A 26,744-nucleotide genomic window follows, 5' to 3' on the forward strand; every position below is an offset into this window, starting at 1 on the left:
AAATTGGGAGGACAATCATTTCTAAATGAGGAAGAAGAACAAAGTCTGAAGCAAGGTTTGTTGAGGGCTGCACATTGGAGATTTCCTTTCACTGAATTGGATAGTATACATTTAGTGAGGCTACATTGATAAATCAAGCCAAAAAATGAAGAAATTTTCTAACAATTTACCAAGAGAAGAGAGGGCACATTTATCCCTCAAACAACATTCACAAGCTCTATCCATGATTATAAGAAAAAAATATATGGGAGTGAAGAAAGTGACAGTTAAAATATATTTTTCCAATATAAAGCCAATACTGGAAAATCTCCTGCTAAGTAGCCAGCTGGGGTGGACGATGGTTCTAGATACTTCAGTCTGGAACCGTGCGGCTGCTATGGTTGCAGGTTCGAATCCTGCCTCGGGCATGGATCTGTGTGATGTCCTTAGGTTAGTTAGGTTTAAGTAGTTCTAAGTTCTAGGGAACTGATGACCTCAGTTGTTAAGTCCCATAGTGCTCAAAGCCATTTGAACCATTTTCTCCTGCCAGGTAACATATCAGGTATGATTAAACCAACTTGTCAGATGGTTTAGGCAAGCTGAAAACATGATGAACTCATTGAAAATGCTGGCCTGATAGCAATACAGTAAGTGTCAATGGTAAAGTGCTTCCTCCATATGTACGTTATAAATGAGACCATTTGTGGGGCATGTGGCAAGAAAATAGCCCACAGCAAAACCTTTTTCAACAGAAATAAGAATGGGTGGTTTGCTCTACTGATATTTGAAGGCTGGTTATGTGCAATAGCTTTTCACTATTAGAAGAATCAAAATGGACCAACAGTGATGATTAGGGACAGCTTATCCAGTCATGTGACATTGAGGTGTGTGAAGTGAATAATATTTAAATCATTCTCCTTCCCTCTAATAGCATTTGCCTCCTCCAGCAGCTGGATGTAAGATCCTTCAGACCAGTGAAAGCAGTGTGATGAGTTGTACTAACAGAATATAAGAAGTACACTCATGGGACCACTTCTAATGATGCTTTCTATCTTTTTTAAAGTAGACACTGACTAAGATTTCAGCAAACTCCACTGAAAACATAGAGTCGACATCATACCACAGGCCTAATCCCACTTGTCCAGATCATGTCTTGCAGAAACTGCCTGATAATGTGAGTGCCAGCAAAGCAACACAGAGGCATAGACTTCCAGTTATGAAGTCGTGTTCAAAGAAGTTCATTATCCTGCAAATAAGCCCAGTAGTTCCCACTGTTGCATACTAAATATTCCTCCTCAGAAATTAATTACGGGACATGACTTCAAGGAAGATGAAAACAGCATGGAAACAAGAGAGAGTGCTTCTAGCAGTAGTGAAAGTGAAAATGACCCATCACCCAATCAAGTTTTACTGCTGAAGGGAGAGGCTTTCTTGTTGGAAGTATAAATACTCATCCAGAAACAAGGAGCTTATGAGGCAGTATTTTGGAGTGGCTACAAGCATTGGTGCAAGGGAGTTATGTCTGAAATTCTTGCACCTACAGAACAACATTCTATTGACAAAGCATCCCACACATTATTGAATTGAACATAAAACAAAGATGTAAAAAAAAATGTTATTGCAATGTGCACTGTTTGAGAGACAAGTGGTAACTGGTGAGCAGAGATCACAAACTTAGGCTACAAATAAATCATGCCCATAACTGCTGTGGTCACTATGATGGCTGACATTGACACTGGTGGTTAATGTCATCATATGCTAAAATTGGATGTTAGTATTGGCATATTTGTGTTTCTTAATATCCCTGATGAAGACACAACACAAAAGGAACTAGCTTTGTGAGTATTTTTTGCACTAGTTGACCAGAGGAGGATGTTTATTTTTACTGAAGATGTGAATTAATCTTAGGCCATCATAACTTTACATCCAATGTTTGAAATGATTGCAACTTAATTTTGAATGTGGAATAAAAAAACTGATTTTGATATTTTAATAGAATTTCTTTGTTTTCTTTCTGTTTTTAATACATAGATATAGAACTTCAAAAATCTGTTATTTAATTAATTAGAAAATAAATTATCTGAATCTTTATAATTTATTCATAATGATGAACATCCTTAAAGTGTGTTAAGAGTCACTAAAGTCAAATACAAATAATGTAACTTCAGTTTATGTTCAGATCTACCTCCTCCCTAACATCTGATAGAGATTTAAAAAATATGTGTGCCTAAAATCACCTGAAAGCACACTGTTTGATAGTACTTTTAATGTCAATTTAGTTATGTAACTAACATCCAATTTTTTAACATATGATGACATTAACCACCAGTGCCAATGTCAGCCAACGTAGTGACCACAGCAGTTATGGGCATAATTTATTTGTAGCCTAAGTTTGTGATCTCTGATCACCAGTTACCACTTGTCTCTCAAACAGTGCACATTACAATACCATTTTTTTACATCTTTGTTTTATGCTCAATTCAATAATGTGTGGGACACTTTGTCAAGGTGTCTGTACATCATTCTGCTCAACACTGGTTGCCTGTTATTCCTTTATTGGTGTCAGCAGAACACAGAACATCTGTTGCACACTTACCAGACACACAGATCACCACCAGGACAATGAATACCATGACCAACACAGAATTTTCAGACCACTTGTTCAGCTTGATAGTGTTCTTCACAGACTACATTGTGCAACAAGCAACTCCGGACAAGAAAAACAGGAAACTGAGCAAACATGACTTATTCTTCTTTCCCAGTTGTGCTCTCAGATACTTCATCCCCACATGCCACTAGCTCCAATGGGTCACATCAACCCACATTTGGAAACAGCAATGGGCTGCTACAAACCTCTGTCACTGGATGTAATTAGATCTTAACCAGTGGACACCTTCCCTACAACTCCTCAACAGTGCCGCGTGCATCTACACTGTCTCCACTCATAGCAGATGAACCTCTTACCTTGTTTGCTACTTCTAAATCAGTATTTACTGCACCCATCAAGTTTGATGAAGCATTTTTTTGTGTCAGTTAGGTGAACATGCCACCATGAACAGTGACATCAAACTGTCTCCACCTGACTTAACAAGTTTGAGGCAGCCAAAACAGTGTTACTTCTGAGATTACACAAAACCCCCAAACAACAAGGACTGGAAGCCATCCACATGGAACAATTAAATGGATGTCCATCTTCACAGGCATAGTGTCTTTTATGTGCCACAGTGGGCTCCTCAATAATGCCCGATATTTCACTGTGGGCCATATGGTTTAGCAAACTGCCACACAAACTCCAAGCTGTGATAATATGCTATATAAATGACTCCCATTGGACCACAAATTACAATTAGCAGATCACATACTGACTTTGAAAAATGACCACCTACACTATCCAGCAGTCACCAGCACTACATATTGCAGGCAGCCATGTTGCACAGTGAGTTGGCAGATGGTTTCGAAATGACACCGACTCTTTCTGAGGTTACCCAGAGTACTGAGCATGGAGCAGCTGCAGCTATCTTTCCCTTTCCAGGATGCCACCACTGATCAGTACTGACCTTACACAAGGTTCTCTGGCACATCGTACATGGAGCAGTGGCAGCCATTTTACCTCCCTAGCAGCAGGCCGTGACCAACTGCTATCAGACCTACCCAATCGTCCCCAAAGCCATCACTGCCAGTCGTCAACACTGGCTGGCCCCAGCCACACTGCGCCCTCCACAGCTGATGACAACGGACAACATAATGCCATCTGTGCTGCAGGATATAGGCAACAAACAACAGGCTGTGCAGTGGTGCTGGTTTCAAGCACTCTTTGGCAACACCACATGCAAGTTTTCCAACCCTGTCAAGAACCATAAGCCTCCCACAACCTTCACTAGACATCAGAGGCTGCAGCATCAGCAGAGTTTGCCACACACACTACCCAGACGAACCAAATCTGTTTGTCTCACCCACCCATTGGCAACAACTTCAGGCTCTATATGCAAGGTCACCACACCAAAGAGTACTTTTTGGTGGACTTGGGGCTGTAAATCAGTTCAATTCCAAATACCACCCTACCCCTTCTCACACCTAACTCTGCAGCTATACCACAAGCAACAAACTGATTGATCATTTCCACTTAAGGAATGTCACCTGCAACACTAACCTCAGTAATGGCCAACAGTTCACTTGGACATTTCTTCACATCACTGTCAACCATTCACTGGTCTGGGCCAATTTCCTACAGCAATTCCATCTCTGCCCAGATTTGAAGGAAGAAATATTGCTCTGCAGGCCAAATAATGTCACCACCATGGACACCATTGGACGACCACTGATTTCAGCTACACCACAATACGAGGATCCAGGAAATGCACAAGAACACAATAAACACTTACTTGAACTCTTTGATAACCCTACACAGGCCTTTAACTCGAACAAATAAAGCTCTCTTACTCTCACATTAAAGTTTTGTGTCACACCAAACACATTAGGGAAGACCATGACCACTGACCCCAACCCACTGACAAAATCAGTTTTTTACACCATTCACATCCCGTCACATCCTATTTGTATTGTATTGTATTTTTATTGATCCAGGCAATCATAGTATTGTACAACTGTACATATGATATTGGACAGGTCAAGAGAGCTATTTACAAGTAATTTTTAAAAATTGATTTTTACATTATTTTGCAACAAGGAAATTATCTGTCTTGAACAAAACAGTTAATACAACTCATAGAATTGTAAGGTTGTACATATGATATTGGACAGGTCAAGAGAACATATTTGCAAGTAATTTTTAATAAATTGATTTTACATTATTTTGCAATGAGGAAGTTAGCTATCTTTAACAAAACAGTAAATACAAATGTTGTATGGTAAAATACAAACAGCCAATACAAATGTAATAGTAAAGTACTCCAGTGTATTTCATAGACATGCACAGTATATAATAATCCAGTATATTTCATTGACATGCACAGTATATAATTTTCAGACCTTATTGAACATTTATCATATCGTTAACATTTTTAACCCCTTTCAAAAAAATGATCACCTGCATAAAAGAAATGGTTAAGAGATATTTTTTTAACTTATGTGTGAGAGCTCTTGGGTTCTTTGTTGCTCTGATTTCATTGGGTAAATTATTATACATTTGTATCCCAACATTTGAAACACTTTTTTGGTACCAGGTAGTTCTGTACTGAATCATATGTAGGTATGACTTGACAAATGAGATGATATTATAAATGTAAGCAGAGGGCAGTGTCATAACTCCATTTGTTTTGAAATGTTGTCTGCATAATTCATTATGTCTTAGATTACATATTTGCTCCACTATGAGGCTGATACAGTATATGTTTCAATTGGCTGGGGGTTAAAGTAGACTGTAGGAAATGGGTGAGGGCCAAAATGCACAGTAACCCTAGGTTCAGTGTTGGGTGTGGTGGGGTGAGAGGACTGCTGAAGCCTGTTGTGGGGTTTTGAACCACTGAGGGCTACGGCAGGAACAAAGCCTCTCTATCATTTCTAGGCCAACAGTTCCATACAATACAATACAATTCACACATTGGACAGGAACTCTGCCATGGTTTCTGCTAGGTACCTGGGCACTATACAAGGATGACCTCAAGTCATCACTCGTGGAGGTTTTGTATGATGAATGCTTTATGCCTTACCCTCACAGTAGACATTCTCTTGCTGCGCTCCCCACTTATAACCACAGAGCTAACTGTGTTAGTACAGAATGTCTCACACCATGTTAACAATTCCATCATAGTTCTACCATATGCCCATGTGTTACAACCAACCTTCATCCACGAGGGGCTAAGTAAGTGCTCTCATGTGAAGCTACATGATGACACAGTCCATGCCACACACCAGCAACCATACACCAGCATCTACAACAAAATCTGATGAAGCAAACATGTTCAGTAATGCAAAAGAGCAAACCCACTGGCTTAAACTGGCCTGGGTTCTAACAACAGAGGAGATCACTGACATTTCTAACTCTCCCAGCTCCTCCACCCCCAGCCATCCTGACGTAGAGCTTTGCCCTGATACAACAACATTGACACCAGGACTAGAGGTGCTTCCACATGTCGCAAACAATGCTGGTGGTGACACTCCCTATTCCTGCTATGGTACACCTCCTCCACCACCTCCACTGTTTCCACAGGACTATGAATAAAAGAGAAGACGGTCACCCTATCCACTACACAGAGCTCCATGCTGGAAAGGGGTGGGGGAGGGCTCTGTGTGTGACGTCAACCATCAGTGTAGGCACTCTCTGACACATGAACTGCAGCAACTACTGACAGGGCTTATCTGAAGCCTACATGTATGATCTTTGGTTGACAGTTGCTTATTTTTCCTGGAACAGTGTGTATTGTGGTAACATTACTTGTACATGTTAAGCTTTTGCTGATGGAAGGTGTCATAACTGGTCTTTTTTCCCCCCAAAGGCTAACTACATTTCCATAATCAAAATGTAATTATTTAAATGCTGAATAATAAATTGTAGTGTAGAGCAGCTTAAAAAAATTTCATCATTTAACCAACTGTGGTGATATTTTGCTAATTATTTTTAAACTTATGTTCCCATCTAACCTTTTTTGTTTTATACTGAAATTTTAATAGGATGACTACTTCTGTAAAATATTATATTTTCAAACTTGAAATGACATGAATGTTCTTATTACTCATAAACCTCAAATACAATTGTTAAGGGACACAAAATTGAAGATGTAAAGGTAATTTCATGAGTATCTCAAGGATAGGGCAGTTACTGTTTGCAATACATAAACAATCTAGTGGACAATATTGGAAGCTTCATTAGGCTGTTAGCAGGTTATGTGGTTGTCTATAAGAAGGTACTAATGTGGGAACGCTGTAGTGAGCTGCAGAAAGAGACATACAGGATTGATGAACATGGCAGGGTCTGACTGTTGACACTGAACATAAATATATGTGACAAGTAGTGCAGAAGTAGGTGAACAAATCCACTACTGTATAATTACACTGTTGTTGATAAACTGATGGAAACAGTAATTCCCATAAATGCCTAGTAGTAACCAGTCAGAGTGACTTAAAGTGGAATGACCACATAAAACCACACAACAGGGAGATGACCACTGAGGTCCATAGGAAGAATCTTAAGAAAAAGTAATTCATCCAGAAAATAATTGGGTTACAAAACACTTTGTGGAAAATTCTTGAGTATTACTAATCATCGGAGACTCATACCAGGCTGTGTTAATAGAAGAAGTAGGCCAGATGCAATGAAGTGCAGCATGTTTCATCACAGGATTGTTTAGTAGATGTGAGAACATTATCAGTCCACTCAACAAATTCCAGGGGCAGACACTACAAGAGGGGCATTGTGCATCATTGAGTGATTTACTAGTGAAATTTTGAAAGAGTACATTCCAAGAAGAGTCAGGCAACATATTACTTCCTCCAACATACACCTCATAAACCGACCACAATGAGAAAATCTATGAAATTGGAGATAATATGGAGATTTACTAACAGTCATTCTTCCCGAGCACCACTCACAAATAAAATAGGGAGTGGGTACCCTCCACCACACACCACATGGCAGACTTTATAGTATCTATGTAGATGTAGATCAGATTGGATATAGTTGTGTTTGTCAGTTCTGCAATGTTGGAGCATTTTGGTTTTTCAGCATTTAATCTTTGTATTAAGTTATGCATTTTAAAATAGCCACTAAATACTGAAAAAATGTACAGTTGATAGTGTTCTTTTTTTTTACAATTAACTGATGTTGTTTAAAACCTCTGTTCACTAGGTAAATGGAATATTCTGTTATTTTTTCTTTTTCTTTTCAGAAGGAAGCATGGCTATTTCTGTGCACACGACGCTTCACTTCTCTAAGCATTAAATTATTAGTTACACCACTGAATATTTTTTGTATTACATGTGTTTGTCTGATCAACTTTTCTTGAGACGTTTTGTCATTGTAAGGACCCAAGTGTTTGTCAAAATCAATCTGTTGTTTCTTTGTAATAAAATAAATTTTCTCTATTCATTATAGAACATTCATTGCTTGTATTTATTGTTTGGTTTGTTAATTTTAAAATAATTTTAATTTGTATTTTATGTCCAACAAACTGAGATTTTTAGTGACAGCATATCACGCAAGATTTGAATCTTGAGTCAGTCAATTAACAGCCTTGCATGAAACTGTTTTTCATAAAATTTCATGTTGTTTTCTATAAAAATAAAGTGGGGTGCATCATTATATTGACCATGTGGACATGATTTGTTTCTATGCATGGTTACATGCTCCCATTTACAAAATATTAAATAAATGAGATTTAAATGCAATTACAAAAATGAACATGTTAATCTATAGTAGTGCCCATGCAGTGAGTGAAATATATTTAAAGCAACTAACAAAAGTAGATACTTATTTTTTATACTAGCTGTTGCAATAGTTCTGAATTAAAAAATAGCCTAAAGAATACCTTAAAAACAGTAGGAGGAAATTCCCATCAAATATGAATTAACTGCAAATTAAAAATCCACTTACGTATCTGTCAATTTTTTATGTTATAAGGATAAGATAGATAGCTACTCACCATAAAGATGACATGTTGAGTTGCAGACAGGAACAACAAAAAGACACTTAGATATTAGCTTTTGGCCAGAGCCTTCACACACACATGACCACTGTCTCCAGCAGCTTGGACCAGAATGTGACTGTCCTTTAGAATGGAAGCAGCAATCTGGTGGATGGGGAAAGGGGAAACAGATCATGTAGGTACTACTAATATGTCAGTGAACACAGTATTGGTAACCTGTGGGGTATGGCAGTGGGGTGAGAAATGGGGGGGGAGGGGGTTGGGGGGGGGGGTGATATGGGAGAGGAGCAGGATAGGGATAAAAAGGGAAAGATGGGTGGGTGCATTGGATTGGCACACTGTTTATACCAGCATATAACCAGACTCCCCCCCCCCCCCCCTACAAGCATACAAACAGACGTCCCCCCCCCCCCCTCTATCACCCCACCCTCCCTTCCCACCTAACCATCCCCCAGTCATTATCCAGGAATTCCTACCCTTACTCAGGTGCTTTCCTAAGAACACCAACCTTTCAGCAGAAGAAAGGACAGCCACACACAACCTTAAAACAAATCCTGATGTAATCAACCTACTGGCAGACGAAGGTTCCACCACTGTTGTTATGAACCGCAGTAGCTGCCTGGTAGAAGACTTCTACCAGTTACCTGACTCCTCCTCCTATAAATTCCACCAGAATAATTCCATCCCAAAAATTCTACATTACCTCTAATCCTTGCTTAAATCCTTGGGCCTTTCCCAGAACCTCTCCCCTGAATCCATATCCCTCCCCAACCCTATGTCACTCCACAAACTTGACTTCTATAATCTCTCCAGAATCTGAAAACTCAAAAATCCTGGGTGCCCCCATCATAGCTGGTTATTGTTACCCGCTGAAGGAATTTCAGCCCTCATTGACCAACGCCTCCAATCAACTGCCCATAACCTAGCCTCCCACATCCTTCACCAGCTCTCCACCATCCCCGTCCTGTTACCTCCTGTATCCCTATGCATCCCTGTTGAAACCATTTGCCTGTACACAAACATCCCTGATGTTCATGTTCTTGAACATTACCTTTAAAATGCTCTTCAAACTCCAAATCCACTACCTCACTACTAACTCATAACTACTTCTTTGAAGGGAAAGTATACAAACAAATTTGCAACTCAGCTATGGGCACTCACATGACATTCTCTCATGCCAGCCTGTTTACAGACCATCTTAAGGAGACCTCCCTAGCCTCCCAAAACTTGAAACCCCTAGTCTAGTTCAGGTTCACTGATGACATCTTCTTGATCTGGACTCAGGGTCTGGACACCATACCCTTATTCCCTCACAACCTCAACACCTTCTCTCCCCCATGCTTCATGCTTCACCTGATCCTCTTCAACCCAACATGCCACCTTCCTCACTGTTGACCTCTTCCTCTATGGTGCTTCCATTCCTACCTCTGTCCACATTAAACCCACCAACCACCTGCATTTCAACAGCTGTCTTCCTTTTCAGTCCAAAAAATTGCTCCCACAGAGCCTGGCCACCTGCAGATTGTGTATCTGCAGTGACAAGGCTCATTTTCCCAATATGCTGAGTGTCTCATCAAGGCCTTCACAGACAGACACTATCCCCCAGACCTAGTCTGCAAACAGATCTCCATACCCTCTCCCCACACACACTCAATCCTCTGTCCACCTCAATGAACCAGTTACAAGGGAGTGTACCCTTCATCACTGAATACCACACTGGAATGGGAAAAATGAATGATATCTTTCATCAGGGCTTTGATTTTTTTATCATTATGCCCTGAAATGAGGGACATCCCACCCAAGATCCTCCCAGTCACTCCTAAAATGGTGTTCCATCACCTAGCCAACCTCCACAACATCCTAGGTCATTCCTATGCCACTACCGGGTTCAATCCATTGCCACAAGGATTATATCTCTGTGGAAGACCCAGGCGCAATATCTGCTCAAACCACCTTCCTGGCAATTCCTATTCAGTCCTGTCTGAGGCTTATCTTACCACATCAGAGGATGGGCTGCCTATGACAGCAGCTATCCCATATGCTAGTTCTATTGCAATCATTGCACAGATTTTTAGATTGAGCTGACCACCAGCTAGCTGTCCACTAGAATGAACAGCTAATGCCAAACTGTGGCCAAGAGTAAAGTGGACCACCCTGTGGCACAACATGCAGTTGAACATAACATGCTTTATTTCAATGGCTGCTTCACTACCCAACCCATATGGATCCTCCCCTCCACCACCAGCTTGTTTGAACCACACAGATGCATTCTTCACTCCTAAAATCATCCCAGCCTCTACCTACAGTAATCTACTGTCTTCATACCACCCATCCAACAGTTTCCACCTCTCTGTCCTATCACCTCCTCAGCTAGTTGGCCATTCCCATCAGTGCCATGTTAATGATAGGAAAATGTTTGCAGTTTTTTAATAGGGGAGAAACAAAATCATAACTTGAAAAACTTCACTTCGCCACTCTAGGACGTTGACCAGTCAGCAAGACTCAGCGGAGAAGCACCTCTAATGATGTCCAGCACAGTCCATGATGAAACATCAGGAACAGAAGACTTTCTTGGACCATGACCTCACATCCCAAAAGGTTTACCAGCAGCTAGGTTATTGATGGCTTCCACTACTGAAGAAAATATTTAATGAATATGTTAGCAACTTCAAGTTGATCTTCTACTACCATCCCATTGTGACCAATAATAAAATCCATACTGGATTTGTCTCTGGCTGTTCTAAAACTGTTTACCATTCTGCAGATACCAGTAGTAACACTATGCAAAGCCTGAAAGTTGTTTGCAATGTAGTTGCTCCTGGTCTATATCAAAAAATCTTTATAGTATCCTTGCTAAGTTTTGAATGCCTCATTTAGCTTGAGATTCTATCTCTTATTCAACATTGCACTATTGAATAATTTTAATCTTTCCCTTTGCTTCAATGACATCATTATTTATCCAGATACTTTTGTTTATATTCCTAGTTTGTTTAAGTTTTGGGGCTGCAACTGGGCATGTGGTATCAAAACAGTAGTAAAAATCACCAGCAAAGGTATCATAGGAAAAGCTATCATTCTAAAACCATGGCATGTGTGCTAACATGCAGTTCAGTCTATTGGTGTTACCATTATACATAATTCTTTTGTTACATATAGTTTCTCTTTAGTGAATAAAGACATCTCATTTGCCTCCAATTGAAGCTGTACTGCATGGTGATCAGAGATGGCTAGTTTTAGAACAGATGTACTGTAGGAAAGATGGGTCATGTTTGTTATTTTATTATCCAGACATGTTCTGCTGCCAAACTCATTAGTTGGCTCATGGATAAATGGTGTTAGATTGAATTCATCAAGTAGGTGTTGTAGCTTTTTGGTGTTGGCATCATTGATTAATAAGTTTGTATTTATATCACCTGTTATTATAGTATTTAATAGCCATTTAATCCAGAAGATGTACTGTTTTTATATATCACCAAGTCAGATAGATTTTTGAAAAATGTTTCCATACATGCTACAGGTAGCCCACACACAACAAAAATTGCTATACTTTCGGTATCCCATTTTAGATATATTTCAGCAAATTCTGTGATTTCTTCTATGCAGAATACACTTACATAAATAACACTGAAATTACTTGCCTTAAAAATAAGATTGCTACACCACCCCCAGATTTGTTTTTTCTACTACAGGCAGAGCAAACTTTCATGGAGAGTGGTTGACTAATGGTAAATAGGTCTTCAGTGTACCAATGTTCAGTTATGACTAAAATACCAGGTTTATCAAGACATGTAATAATATCCAGATCATTGTGCTTGTTTTTAAGACTACCTAAATTCTGTTGTATGACATTAAGTCTGAGTTTCTTCTGCTGGACTATACAGTATGATTTTGGGCTACCAAACTGTCCAGCAGGCTTTACAAGTTTCTCAGACTTGGCTGCAATGGCTGTTTGTGTGGCAGATTCTGATTTGGTGGGTTGTACCATTCCATGGCAATGCACTTCTCTACACCACTTTGTAGAGAATTTCATCTAATTTCCTCAACAGTTAGTTTTCTGACAGTGTTTTTGCCTATTTCATTCATGTGCATACCATGAATAGGGTGAAGTTTTCTGTGTAGATTGCTCACATTTACCAGGGAAACATTGTGAAATTTATTACATATTGTTTTAAGCCTATAATTTGTCTTATGCACTTCCAAGTTCACTATAGATTGTTCCATTTTATCAGGTCTCTGTGGAATATTAATGATAATTACTTAAGTATTAATCAACTTTAGATAGCATCATTTGCTTGGTTTTTTGCTACATCATTTGTACCTCCCATGGTTACGGCAGGAAACTTGAAGCTTTTTTCAGTGTCATTATCCATTACTGAGATACAGAGGTTGAAGGTTACCGTACTTACACAGAAAAATGCAAAAACTGTTTTTTAGCCAGTTGTGAACCATGGGACACAGTTGTCCACATAACTAACCACGCTAAAAAAAAACTCAAATTTTAGCTGTATATCTAGACATTCATCTAGAAACACTGATGTATCTTCAAACATGATGCACATGATTTCAGAGATCATGTGACCACACAATTCAAAGGGCCACTTGAAGAGGCAAAATGCATCACAAATGAGTGCTCAGCCTATTCTGTAACCTGTATTACTGTTATCCAGTCAAAGTGGTCAGTGCTATGCACATCGTATTTTACATGTTGCTCTGTAAAGTACTATGTTCTGTAAATTGTGTCATTCTTGCTACAGCAAACACCACTTTCCCACTTTCTAAAATCTGTAGCTGTTATCAAGGTATACACAAAAAATCTTGATTTTTGCATACCAAAAGTACCAGTTTTTGGGATGGGCACTTCTATAATTTCTGTTCATGGCAAATTGTCAAAATTTTCACCACATATTCTTAAGATGATGTTCTCATGGAATCTTGAAACTTTTTTTGAGGTCATTACCAATTAATAAGATACAAAGTTTCAAATTTACCACATTTATCCACATAAAATATGCTCTAAAAATGGCTCTGAGCACTATGGGACTCAACATCTTAGGTCATAAGTCACCTAGAACTTAGAACTACTTAAACCTAACTAACCTAAGGACATCACACAGACCCATGCCCGAGGCAGGATTCGAACCTGCGACCGTAGCAGCCCCGTGGTTCCGGACTGCAGCGCCAGAACCGCACGGCCACCGCGGCCGGCAAAATATGCTCTGATCTGAGGCATGAATGTAGTTTTAATTGACATTGTGAACACATGGCAAGAATTCTAGGATCATCACAAGGATTCTGTGGTCACCAAATAATGTTTTTAGTCAGAATTTCTTTGGCAATAAAACTTATTATATGCTCTCTCTGTATAATGGGCACTTCACTCCCATACAAATATGCCCACAGAGGCACTGCAGTGATAAAAAAAGGACTGAAAAGGGTTTTAACATATCTGAAAAGTACTTAAAATAACTATCAAATATTATATAATATGGAAAGACTGAAAATTCAGAGACATATTTCTGATAAAATTTTACTCTTTTAAGATACAAATCATAAGCCAGGTGTTTCTAATGAACTGCTATCGATGAGCAAAGATTCCAGAGAAAAAGTAAAACAAATGAGGTTTTGTTAATGGAATATTGTACACACTTAGTTTTTGTTCACGTGTGACAAAGCTTATAAACCTGGTAAAGTTATAAAGAGCCAGAAAATTGATGAAAATGTGAGTAATTTGATAGATAAACAGCTACTCACCAAGCAGCAAAGGAGAATACACATATAAAACAGGTATTACAATTTGCTAGTTTTCAGAGCCAGAGGCTCCTTCTTCTGGCAGAAGGATTGAGGGGGTAGCAAGAGGGGTGAAGGAAAAAGACTGGCAAAGATTAGGAAAAGGGTAGAGTTCATAAAAGTTGCCCAGAATCCCTGGTCAGGGGAGAGTCACTGGATGGGATGAAAATAAAAACCTGATTGTTGAGGACTGCACTGAATGAGAGTTGAAAACCTGAGAGCTTAAAGGTAGAAGACAAAGTATATGCAAGATAGAGATAATTGTTAAAACATAATGTGCAAGTTAATAAGAGTGAAAGGTTAAGAGCACTGCATGTTATAGAGGTGGGAGGGTGACAGTGGAAAATAGACAGGTCAGAAAATGAAAGAAGTAGGAAACTCAAAAGGGAGTGAAGAAAGGAATAGATGCTGTGAAGAAATTCTGAGACCAAAGAAATTAACATAAATTATGGCCAAGTGGGTGTCAAGAACCAAGGACACATTGTAGCACCAGTTCCCAGCTGTGGAGTTCTGAGAAACTGGTATCTGGGTGGAGAACCCAGTTGGTACATGTGGTGAAACAGGAACTTAGGTCACAACTGTCATGTTGTAGAGCATGCTCTGCAACAGGATATTGTGTGTTACCAGCATAAACCCTCTACCTATGCTCACTAATTCTAATAATTTGGTGGTAGTCATGCTGATGTAGAAGGCTCAACAGTGTTTACATAACAGCTAGAATATGACATGTGTCATTTCCCTTTGATAGTATGTTTTTTCGCCAGCTACAGGGCTGGTATAGATGGTGGTAAGAGGGTGCATAGGGCAAGTCTTGCAGTGGGGATAGTCCCAGGGGTGGGAGACATAGGACAGGGAGATGGATTTAGAAGGACCATAGGATCTGACAAGGATATTGCAGAGATTGGGAGGGCAACTAGAAGCTGTTCTGGATGTGGTGAGCAAAATCTCTGGCAGAATGGACCTCACTTCAGGGCATGATTTTAAGAGGTCATCATCTTTCCAAAGTAGCTGATTAATACACTCAAGAACAAGATAGTATTGAGCGACCAAAGGTGAACTCCTAAGATATTTTTTGGAGGGATCAGCAGTACCAGGATTGGATGTGTTGGCCCAGGGAACCTGCTTTTGAACTAGTCTGGTGGTGTAACTATGGTGGACCATGAGGTGAAAATGGTGCTGTATTTCTGTAAAGTGTCTACATCTGAGCAAATATGTTTGCCTTGAATGCCAAGGTTGTGTGGGAAGGATGGCAACTATCAAAATGTAAGTACTGTTGTTTGTTGGTAAACTTAAGGTGAACAGAAGAGTGTAGCTGACTTTTGGTGAGGATGAGATCAACATCAAGGAAAGTGGCATGGGTTTCAGAATAGGATCTACATAATTCCTTTTATATTAACAGCACATACCGCTATAGAGGGTAAAAAGGAAGCCAGCAGAAAATGCTCCCATCAGAGTAATGGTGAAAGAGAGAGGAGACAGTGCCAGTGAGAGGGAAAGAGAGAGGTGACAGTGGTTGTAGGAGAGAGAAAGTGGCAGTAAAAAAGAAAAAGAGATGGACCTAGATAGAAACATTCAGAGAAAAAGAGAGAGGAGGCAGTGGAAATGAATAGTACAGATGACTGAGCACTATACTATGCTTGGGGCTTCAGATCCTCCGTCACTGGCGAACTTTAACGTGTAGGTATAGAAAATGGTGAATTTTGGACTGAAATGTTAAACACATGGTGTAGAGGGGAAAATAAATTGGATCCCCAAAATTTTTGAGCTTCTGGGGTATGGTGTAGGCAGTGTCAATGGGAAAGAAACACAAAAGCATATGGTGTAAGTGAGAGAGCAAATGGTGGCAGTGAGATATATTATATATAAATCAATGGGAGTATGAATGCTTAACTACAAAGAGAGGCTGGGTAAAAGAATTTAAAATGATCTGTGTTGAAAGAGAGTGAATATTTTCCCATGTCAAACATTTGCGGTGAAGAGGCAGAAGAGGATTGAGGCAGCTAGTTCACTACTTTTTTGTCAGATTCTTTTACAGAGGAACATACGCACCTTTCTTGTGCTCCAACAGGAGCACTTTTCCCACTGGCACAAATATGTATGTGTGTGTACATGTACTTTAGCTCAAAAAAAGGATTTATTTGAAAGCTAGTGATGTTTTGAGTACTGTTTGTGTGCCTATCAACAATTCAGTGCCTCTACTACTTAGTGAGTTGTGTAAGTATCAGTAAATAATAATTCACTAATAGCCTGTTCCAATGTGTACTGCACAAAACACTGCACTACACAGTGGCTACAGCCAGAACTCTTTATGTGTGCTTCTTCCACACTTTGCAGTTCATGGACTGATCCCTGTTACTGCCACTGGCATTGATTTTTCACACAAGTTATACATAAAGAATTCTATTTCTTAATTTGTTTTATTTTCTTATTGTTTATAATTATTCAGGATAGTAATTACACATTCCACCCACACTCTTTAATCAAATACTACAATGAATAGTATCTAAAATTAAAAGATTACACTGCAAAGTATAACAACTTTGATAGCAATTCTTCATTAACTGCTGAACATTATTCATCTCCTTACTGTATACACTTCTAAAACTTACAGTTTTGTATTTATTCAAAGCAAAATAAAAATTATAATTTAGTTCTGATAGACTTCATTGACTTTCTTTAAAATTACCAACATAACATGCTCGACCAGGATTTGAAAGATGAACTGTCAAGTACGCTTGTCTTGAAAAGACTTTGTTACAAGTGGAACACTGATATTTAGTGACATGGAATTTGTTATTATGTCGAGATAAAGATGCCTGAAATTTAAATACTTTTCCACAGATATTACAGTGAAAATTGTGCCTGATATTCATTGAGCAGTCTGAAGTTTCATATTCTTTGTCCAGAAGTTCTTCCTCTGTGCTATTTTGCATGTTGGTGAAAATAACAGCAATTTCATTATTTCTATCAGACTCATGCATTACTCCAACCTTTGAGATGTAGTTTGAATCTCCGTCACATCTGTCTGCACTAACTGTATTCATACCATAAGAGTAAAAATTCATAAATTCATTTTTTCTTCCCTTTTTTGTGGATTTTATTGTATCTTGATCTTGATTTTGAGGATCTTCAAGTAATGTGCAATGCCTGATATTTTCTGAATTCAGAGAAGCCTTGTCTAAATGTGAATTCATCTGTTGGGCTTTCTGGCACACTGAATTATATTTTGGTTCAGACCCTTGCAGCTGATCATTGTAGTTGCTGTCATTGTTATAATATTCACTCTGGGATTCGTTAATTGGAGGAGAATAGTCTGAAACAGATAAAGGTGAAGAAAAATCAAAGGTTATCATGTAAGAATACGAAACACTGTATCTGATTCCATAGTGATGACATTGTAAAATACATGGAAACTTGTCATATCTGGATACACATCATTCTATGAGCACTCTGTTAGATAATAAAAATTGCATCAATTGTTATAAGCTGTGTAATGTGACAATTTGTATTAGAGAATTCTGATCATAAAAAGCATTTCACATAATTAAATTTGTACTTAAGAAATATTTTAAAAAAGCATTGTAAATTCTTAAAAATGTGTAATGTGTGTTGTTAGCAACTAATGTCTTTTTATTTACTGTGCACATTTAGAATAGTAGGAGGCATAATTAATTAAATTTTTAGAGAATTTGGGTGGTCACAGGATACCACATTTATTACACAGAGCTGCCATCTCTGCCAGCAACAACAGCTCTATCTCAGTTGGGCATTGAGTCTGACCAAGCTTGGATGACAACTGCAAGTACCTCATTCCATACCACTTTAACTTTGTGCCATAATTAATTGCTTGTAGATCTTGCAAATGGTGTTCCTGACACCAATGACCAAATGTTTTCAATAGATGGGAGATCTGAAGAACTTGTTTACCAGGAATACTGCACAACACACTCAGTATCAAGTTCGATCAGGACAGCATGGGCAACATATAGTCTTGCATTATTTTGTTGAAGGATAATATCACAGAGATGTTGATGACAAGGTGAAGACACTGGCCTTAGGGTGTCAGATATGTAGCAGATCCTGTCCAAATTACCAGCTATACAAACCAGAGATAGTCATATAGTGTATCAGCAGTACCCTGCAGCATTACACAAGGTGTGCAGATCCATATAACAATGAAGAATGAAGAATGCAATATGGAAATGTTCATTCTCCTCAGAGCCTTAGCTCACAGCTATATCTATTGTGATACTGTACACAGAACGGGGAGTCATCTGGAAAGATGATGTGGTGCCCCTGATCTGTCCAGTCATCATTTGGTGTGCAACTGTCGGTGCATCTGTCTCTGTGTTACATTGTCAATTGATACCACAACAATTGGTTGCTGCACTTACAGTTCGTAGTATTCCAGGTGTCATCGCACAACCATGTGGATATTTGGCTTACAGCAAAAAAGCTCATTTCCTGACTCAAAGTATATGACATGGATGTATGATTCTGCAATTCCATGCAAACTATATGTCTGTCCTTGCCAGCACTGAATCCTGCATGCCATTAAATATGGCCTTCCTAAAACCACCAATCCCATATTTGCATGACAAATTATGGGATCCCTATCAACACAAGCAGCAATACTGTGGAACAATACACTGCAGACTTGACTGACCACAATCTTGCTGCTGTCAGATTCAAACATGTGGTAGTAGACAGTTCTCCTACTTAAATGAGGAACAAGACAATCTTCTCACAAATAAACAACATATAAATGAAGTTTCTGAATGAGAAACCCATTGCTTATTCTTTCCTTGTCTACAGAATCGAGATGATGTTTCTCTCACCTACTCTGGATAGTTTTCCTTAAATACTAATAATCTACATATTCAAGCATGTTGCATGCTCTTCATGCCAATTTGACATTTGTTGCATGCTATCTTCATGGTGCCACAGCCATGGTCAGCAGTGTGGTATCTTTCCCATCATGGATTACATACACCTCAGTCATTGTAAATGTTTATTCTGCATCTAAATCTGTACTCTACAAATCTCTATGATGTACGTGGTAGAGAGCAGGTGTGGCTTGGCAGTAAAGTCTCTGAGGCAGAGCTGCCCCAAAATATGCATTAAAATAAATTTCTCAGTAATGTATTTCAAAATTTAAATAATCAGAAAGCATTTCACATATTTCCTACACAGATGTAAGTAATGCCAGTCAACATTTTTAGAACTGTTGATGTCTGATTTCACATGATGTGTTTCGAATAAGTAGTAGCTAGTCTTACAGCTGTGCCTTGAATTCCTGCTTAGCTATATATAGTAAAGGTTTGGGGGTGCAGTTTCCTCAGAGTGCAACTCTTCTGGGCGTCCAGTGTTTCAACCTAAGTGTGCCCTACCAACCTGCACTCAATTTTCGCCTTCCACTGCTTGCATCAAAAGGAAATGAACAGAGTTTCTGAAACCTTGCTATTGAATCACTGTCTCTGTATCCCTATTATGAGTTGACACATCTTTAATCAACATTTAGTATTATTGTTTTGATAGTTTTAGACAGTTTTTCTATTTTTGCTATTAGCTATTCTATCCAATGTTGGAATATGTTTGCCAATGTCTCACCGGAGTGCAGTATAGTATGGTAACAGAAGTATCACCACCTAGTGAGAATTTAATGAATGATTAAAGGAAAAAACATGCAAAATATACCCCTTGTATGAAATATGTCCCATTACCTTAGTTTCCTTGCTTGCTGACTGCAGGTAACATGCATTTTGTAAGTGTATTATGCATGACTTTAGAGAGTCTTCTTTGTTGTGAATAACAACAGCATACCAACTGTTTGAAAATGACAGAATATGAATTCAATGTGTAATTTATCATGCAAGATTTTGTGACATGTGGTTAGGATGAAAGTGAAAGAACTTGCTGCAGCCAGATTCGATATAGACATTAATTGAGAACAAAAACAGCGTAGCTCCAAGCAAGGGTACACATGCAATTTTAACAGAGCAACATACAATGCAGCTGAGAGGTTGTGTGCACTGTATAATTTAAAATGCATACTTTTGTGATACACAAGTGTAAATATGACAAATATAGTCTGCACATTTGCATGGAAATTATTCAGGTTGGTCATGTCAACCAATCAATCCAAAGTTCCATGACATCATGGAAACATCACTGTTACATCACGCAAAGTCATACACACTGTGGTTTGAGTGTTCAAAACATTAAACATCTGAAGTTTAGAAATGAAAATACCAAAAACTACAAGCATGCAATGAAGCTAACATATGCCACATTAAAGATTTCTCCAAAATGTGCCTTTTATTATGATTTTTTGTGGTAAACCATCGGGAAATGTGCCACTGGGGGAAAAATAAGCTACATTACCTATAGATTTTATTTTGGAGTTAGCTTTTGATGTTACTCAGATATTGATTATGAAACAGAAAGAAGATAGAGCATGTAAACATTTGGTTAGTGTGATATTGCCACCCCCATTCTGCTGAATTCATGGTTGTGGTGACAGACTGATCCATAGCATAACCTGACGTCTAGGTTACTTCTGCTCAGTAAATGTCATGGCCTTCCCCACTAGGGAGACCACAAGCTCTACCTGGTAGAGATTATGCCATATTGTACCAATTATTAGGGCATTTTGCCATTCCATTCACATATGGAACATGAGATGAATGATTGAATGAATGCCACTGTGCATGTTATAATTAATCTAATCTTGTCCTCTCGATCCCTGAGAGAGTGAGAAGTAGAGGGTTGTAGCATATTCCTAGAGTATCATTTAAAGCAAGCTCTTGAAATTTTGTAAGTGGGATTTCTCAGTATAGTTTATATCTATCTTCAAGAGTCTTCCAGTTCTGTTCTTTCCACATCTCTGGAACACTCTCTCAGGGATGAAACAAATCTGTGATGATTCATGCTGCCCTTCTCTGTATACACTCAATGTCCCCTGTCAGTCCTATTTGGTATGGGCTCCACACACTTGATCAATATTCTAGGATGGTCCACATGAGCAATTTTTAATCCATCTCCTTTGTAAACTGATTGCATTTCCCTAGTATTCTACCAATAAAACAAAGCCTGTCACCCACATTACCCTCAACTGAGCCTCTATGACTGTTCTATTTCATACCTCTACAGTGTTACACCCAGGTATCTGTATGAATTGACTGATTACAGCTGTGACTCATTAATCCTATAGTCATAGGATACTACATTCTTCTCATTGTGTGAAGTGTACAGTTTTACATTTCTGAAAATTTACAGCAAGTTGCTAATCTTTGCATCACTTTGTAATCCATTCAAGCTCTGATTGACTGTTTGTGGAGTTTCTTTCTGACTGTACTTCATTACAGATAACTGCATTGCCTGTGAAAAGTCTGAGGTTACTTTTAATAATGACCACAAGGTAGTTAATACGTAACATGAACAGCAAGGATCCAACGTCTTCTCCAGGGTAGACCCCAAGTTACATCTACATCATTGCTGACTCTCCATCCAAGGTAACATCACATGTCCTTACCAGGAAATTCTGAACCCACTTACAAATTTCACTTGGTACCCCATACAATGGTACTTTGAAAATAAGCATAGATGTGACATTGAGTCAAATGCTGTTTGTAAAATGAGAAATACTGCATTTACCTGACTGCCGTGACCAATGGCTTTCATTATGTCATGTGAGAGAAGTGAGGATCAGTTTTATATGATCGATGTTAGTAAAACCCTGCTGGCTGGCACATAGTAGGTCAAGCTCTTCAAGGTAACTAATTATGCTTAAACTCAGTATGTTCTAACAATCTACAACAAATGAATTTCAAGGATATTTGATGGTAATTTCATGGGTAACTTCTGCTATCCTTCTTGAGACATGTGTGACCTGTGATTTCTTCCAACAACTGGGCATGGTTTTTTTATTTGAGGGATCTACAGCAGATTGTAGTTAGGGAAGGTGCAAACTTGTTCACTATTTCAGGATAGAAACTCATAGAGAATTCATTGGGCCCTGGAGTTTTGGTCATTTTTAACAATCTCAACTGTTTCTCAACACTGCTGACATTAATATTTATTTTACACATCCTGTCAGTGTTCTGAGAATTAAATTTGAAAAATTCTCCTTGGGTTTCCTTTTGTAAATGAAGTTTGAAAACAGAGTTAATCATTACTTCTTTCAATGTACTGCCCACAGTTTTGGGTCCTGTCTCAACTGTGAGTAATGGGACATTAACTGTGTGCAACTAGTAGCCTTTACACATGACCAGAATTTCTTTTGGTTTTGCAAGAGACCTTTCAACAGTATTCTGTTTTGGTAGTCAGTGAAGGCTTCATGTATTGCTTTCTTGACAGACAAATGTGTTTCATTAAGCATCTCTCTATCTATAATCCAATGATTTGCTTCACACCAATTATGCAGCAGTCTCTGCTTCTTCAGAAGTTTCTTTATGCTCATTGTTATCATGGAAGTTCCCCTCCATCATTAACTGTTTTATTGGGTACATATCAATCCATGCATGATCAACTATTCTTTTAATTATGTGTCATAGGTAATTTAAATGACAACTTCCTCAATTATCACTGATATCAGTTTCAATGTGAGCATCCTCAAAGAGGTCTGGTCCAATTGTTGCCATTTGAGCTAACATATTTTTATCATGGGTGGGGTTCGAAACTACCTGTTCTAAGTTGTTTTCAGAGAAGGTATTTAGTAATGTTTCACAGGATGTCTTGTGATACCCCACCACTAACAAAACTGCAATTATCCCAATTGATTATTGGATAATTCAAGACATCTTCAGTGAATACAGTATAATTGAGGAACATATATACAAGAGACCTGAGGGTTTCTCTAAAGTTTTCAGTTTCATTAGGAGGTGAGTCTGGTGGACAACTAAATGATCCAGTTATAATTTTATGGCACCCCTGATACTGAGACTTGCCTAACCAATTTCACATGTAGCTTCAATTTCTATCTTGGCATATTTGAGTTCCTTGTCTACTGCACTAAATATACCACCTCTGTTTTCCAGTTGCCTATCCTTTTGATATACAATTCAATTTTTCCCAAAAATCCCACGGATGCCAGCTTCAAGTTTTAATCAGCTTTCTATACCTAGTATTTTATGTGTTTCACTGTTTTTTAGGAGTGCTTTAAATTCTGGAACATTATTGTGAATACTTCAGCAGTTAGCCACTAGAATTTTAATACTCTCTTCTGTGGAGGACACTTTTTGGATCTTACACTGCTACTTCTGTGTCTCCTCTACAACTATCATTATCTGGAGTGGATGGTTCATTCAAACCCAGGGGGCAATGATTATTTTGGGAGACAAATGCTGCAGCAAGTGAGCTTCGTTGAAAATGAGCAATACTTCTCTGCCAGTCATAGGAATGATCCAAGTATGACTTTGGAACCCAGATGACAAGCATCATTTGCTCCAATATGCTCTGCAATATGTAGTAGGTTACACTCACTTCCCCCAATGGTTGTCTGAACAGCCTCTTCAACAAGCTGAATGAGTCCCCAGGCATACACACACAGTGCACATAGTGTTCTTTCCCACCCTTTGCTGCCATTGTTCCCTCAGTGACTGTCTCTCAAAATTGCCTTTTCATCCCTTTGAATGAGGCCCATGAGCATTGACAGTGAGTGCACATTCTGTTCCTTCCCACCCTTTGCTGCCATTTTGATGATGGGTAACGTCATGTTTGAACTGCTGACAACTAGCCCCTTTGTGTTTACCTCCCCTTGGCGCAGGACACAGCACTTTTGCAATACTTGATGTAAGGCTCACTGGATCCGTTTTAGTTTTGGTGAAAGAGGTCTCCCTGGACTTGTTGGTTAAGGGGAAGGATATAACATTCTGAGTCCTCCCTTGTCCCCTTTACACCTTCACAGTCTACCTGGACCTACCATTGACACATCACTTGTGGTCAAGCAGACAAGTAATGATAGTTCCTATACTTCCTGCAGAGGAGACAGTATTTACAGGATGGGCACTGACAATCATGCAGTTGAACACCCCACAAACCAAACGTCATCATTATCATCATCATCACCACCATCATCATCATTAGTATTTACCGGAGAGGAAAATATCTGAGGTACCATTGGTGTCTTTGGTACCTGACTATCAGTAGCCCTTCCACCACACCCATTCATAACAGCTTCCAGTTGCTTTATAGTAGTCAGGTTGATGTGCAGCTGGTTACGAACAGAAACTAACTCATCCCATGTCTGAGAAGAAAAAATACAGTTGGGCTACATTGTACCTGGAGTAATATTTCACAGAACAGTAATTAAATAACTGTAAATTAGTCTCGTTGATTCTTTTTTTAATACAGGATTTGAATATGACTCAATAATTCCAGAACAGTAATTAAATAACTGTAAATTAGTCTCGTTGATTCTTTTTTTAATACAGGATTTGAATATGACTCAATAATTCACAGAACTCTTATTATATAACTTTAAATTAAGTTTGTTGATTTTTTTTAAAGCTGTGATTGTTACCAATAGCCTTTTAGAGATAAAGCAACTTGCAGTCAAGATGAGATATGTATTATGCCAACAGAAAAACTTGATGTAAAATTGACTCTTTTTCAGAAACATTTTTCATATAATGTTTATTAACAAATTCTATAATAGATTTAATTTACTATAAACATGCCTGTTGAAAGAGAAGACCAATGTGACATGATGTGTCAGTTAACTGCAGTAACAGTAAATCACAGATGATGATTTACTACAAAGTGGATTATGCCCAATGCTCTTAAATTTCAAAACTATTTGTTTGCAGGAATCCCAAAATTCTTAGAAGTATATCTTTTTCGAATAAATATATAATTAAATTAAGGAACTATTAACTTTGAATGAGGATATTGTAGCCAAAGGTTTCTAAAACATACAAGTAATATCTGGGATTGATATAATACACAATATATCAAGACACAAGCACAATTTTGATACAATAAACATAACACAAGTGTGAATTTTGTTACAGCCAACACAAAAAAAATGTTTAAATTTTATGTCAAACTTTGGACCTAAGCTTTCAATACAGTTTTACCTGATACACATGATTTTACTCAGACACAATGGAAATTCCAAAAGCTGGCTTATATACATAAGTATAAGTAAATAAATGTGTGAATTATATATTAAAAACAAAGATTCCAAGACTTACCAAGCGGGAAAGTGCCGGCAGGCAGGCACACACACACACACACACACACACACACACACACACACACACACACACACACACACATATATATATATATATATATATATATATATATATATATATATATATAAAACAGAAAGAAACTTCCGCATGGGAAAAATATATTAAAAACAAAGATTCCAAGACTTACCAAGCGGGAAAGCGCCGGCAGACAGGCACATGAACAAAACACACAAACACACACACAGAATTACGAGCTTTCGCAACTGGCAGTTGCTTCGTCAGGAAGGAAGGAAGGAGAGGGAAAAATGAAAGGATGTGGGTTTTAAGGGAGAGGGTAAGGAGTCATTCCAATCCCGGGAGCGGAAAGACTTCCCTTAGGGGAAAAAAAGGACAGGTGTACACTCGCACACACACACACATATCCATCCGCACATACACAGACACAAGCAGACATATTTAAAGGCAAAGAATAAGGGCAGAGATGTCAGTCGATGCGGAAGTACAGAGGCAAAGAAGTTGTTGAAAGACAGGTGAGGTATGAGCGGCGGCAACTTGAAATTAGCGGAGGTTGAGGCCTGGCGGATATCGAGAAGAGAGGATATACTGAAGGGCGAGTTCCCGTCTCCGGAGTTCGGATAGGTTGGTGTTGGTGGGAAGTATCCAGATAACTCGGACGGTGTAACACTGTGCCAAGATGTGCTGGCCGTGCATCAAGGCATGTTTAGCCACAGGGTGATCCTCATTACCAACAAACACTGTCTGCCTGTGTCCATTCATGCGAATGGACAGTTTGTTGCTGGTCATTCCCACATAGAAAGCATCACAGTGCAGGCAGGTCAGTTGGTAAATCACGTGGGTGCTTTCACATGTGGCTCTCCCTTTGATCGTGTACACCTTCCGGGTTACAGGACTGGAGTAGGTGGTGGTGGGAGGGTGCATAGGACAGGTTTTACACTGGGGGCAGTTGCAAGGGTAGGAGCCAGAGGGTAGGGGAGGTGGTTTGGGGATCTCATAGGGATGAACCAAGAGGTTACGAAGGTTAGGTGGACGGCGGAAAGACACTCTTGGTGGAGTGGGGAGGATTTCATGAAGGATGGATCTCATTTCGGGGCAGGATTTTAGGAAGTCGTATCCCTGCTGGAGAGCCACATTCAAGGTCTGATCCAGTCCCGGGAAGTAT

General features: G+C 38.8%; 2 protein-coding genes across 2 annotated transcripts in view; one reads left to right on the forward strand and one right to left on the reverse strand.

Moving 5' to 3' along the window:
• The window catches only part of LOC126364314 (uncharacterized), a 570,142-nt gene extending 561,891 nt beyond the window's left edge, over positions 1–8,251 (forward strand). Inside the window, exon 8 of the mRNA XM_050008043.1 lies at positions 7,824–8,251. The gene's annotated coding sequence lies outside the window, so the exon portion shown is untranslated. The remainder of the gene's footprint in view (positions 1–7,823) is intronic.
• An 8,518-nt stretch (positions 8,252–16,769) lies between these two features.
• The window catches only part of LOC126364371 (protein tramtrack, beta isoform-like), a 434,570-nt gene continuing 424,595 nt past the window's right edge, over positions 16,770–26,744 (reverse strand). The window contains exon 5 of the mRNA XM_050008048.1: positions 16,770–17,679. Coding sequence (XP_049864005.1) covers positions 17,030–17,679 — 650 coding nt within the window. The 3' untranslated portion in view covers positions 16,770–17,029. The remainder of the gene's footprint in view (positions 17,680–26,744) is intronic.

Source organism: Schistocerca gregaria, chromosome 1, assembly GCF_023897955.1.
Source record: "Schistocerca gregaria isolate iqSchGreg1 chromosome 1, iqSchGreg1.2, whole genome shotgun sequence".
Taxonomy (NCBI): Eukaryota; Metazoa; Arthropoda; class Insecta; order Orthoptera; family Acrididae; genus Schistocerca; species Schistocerca gregaria.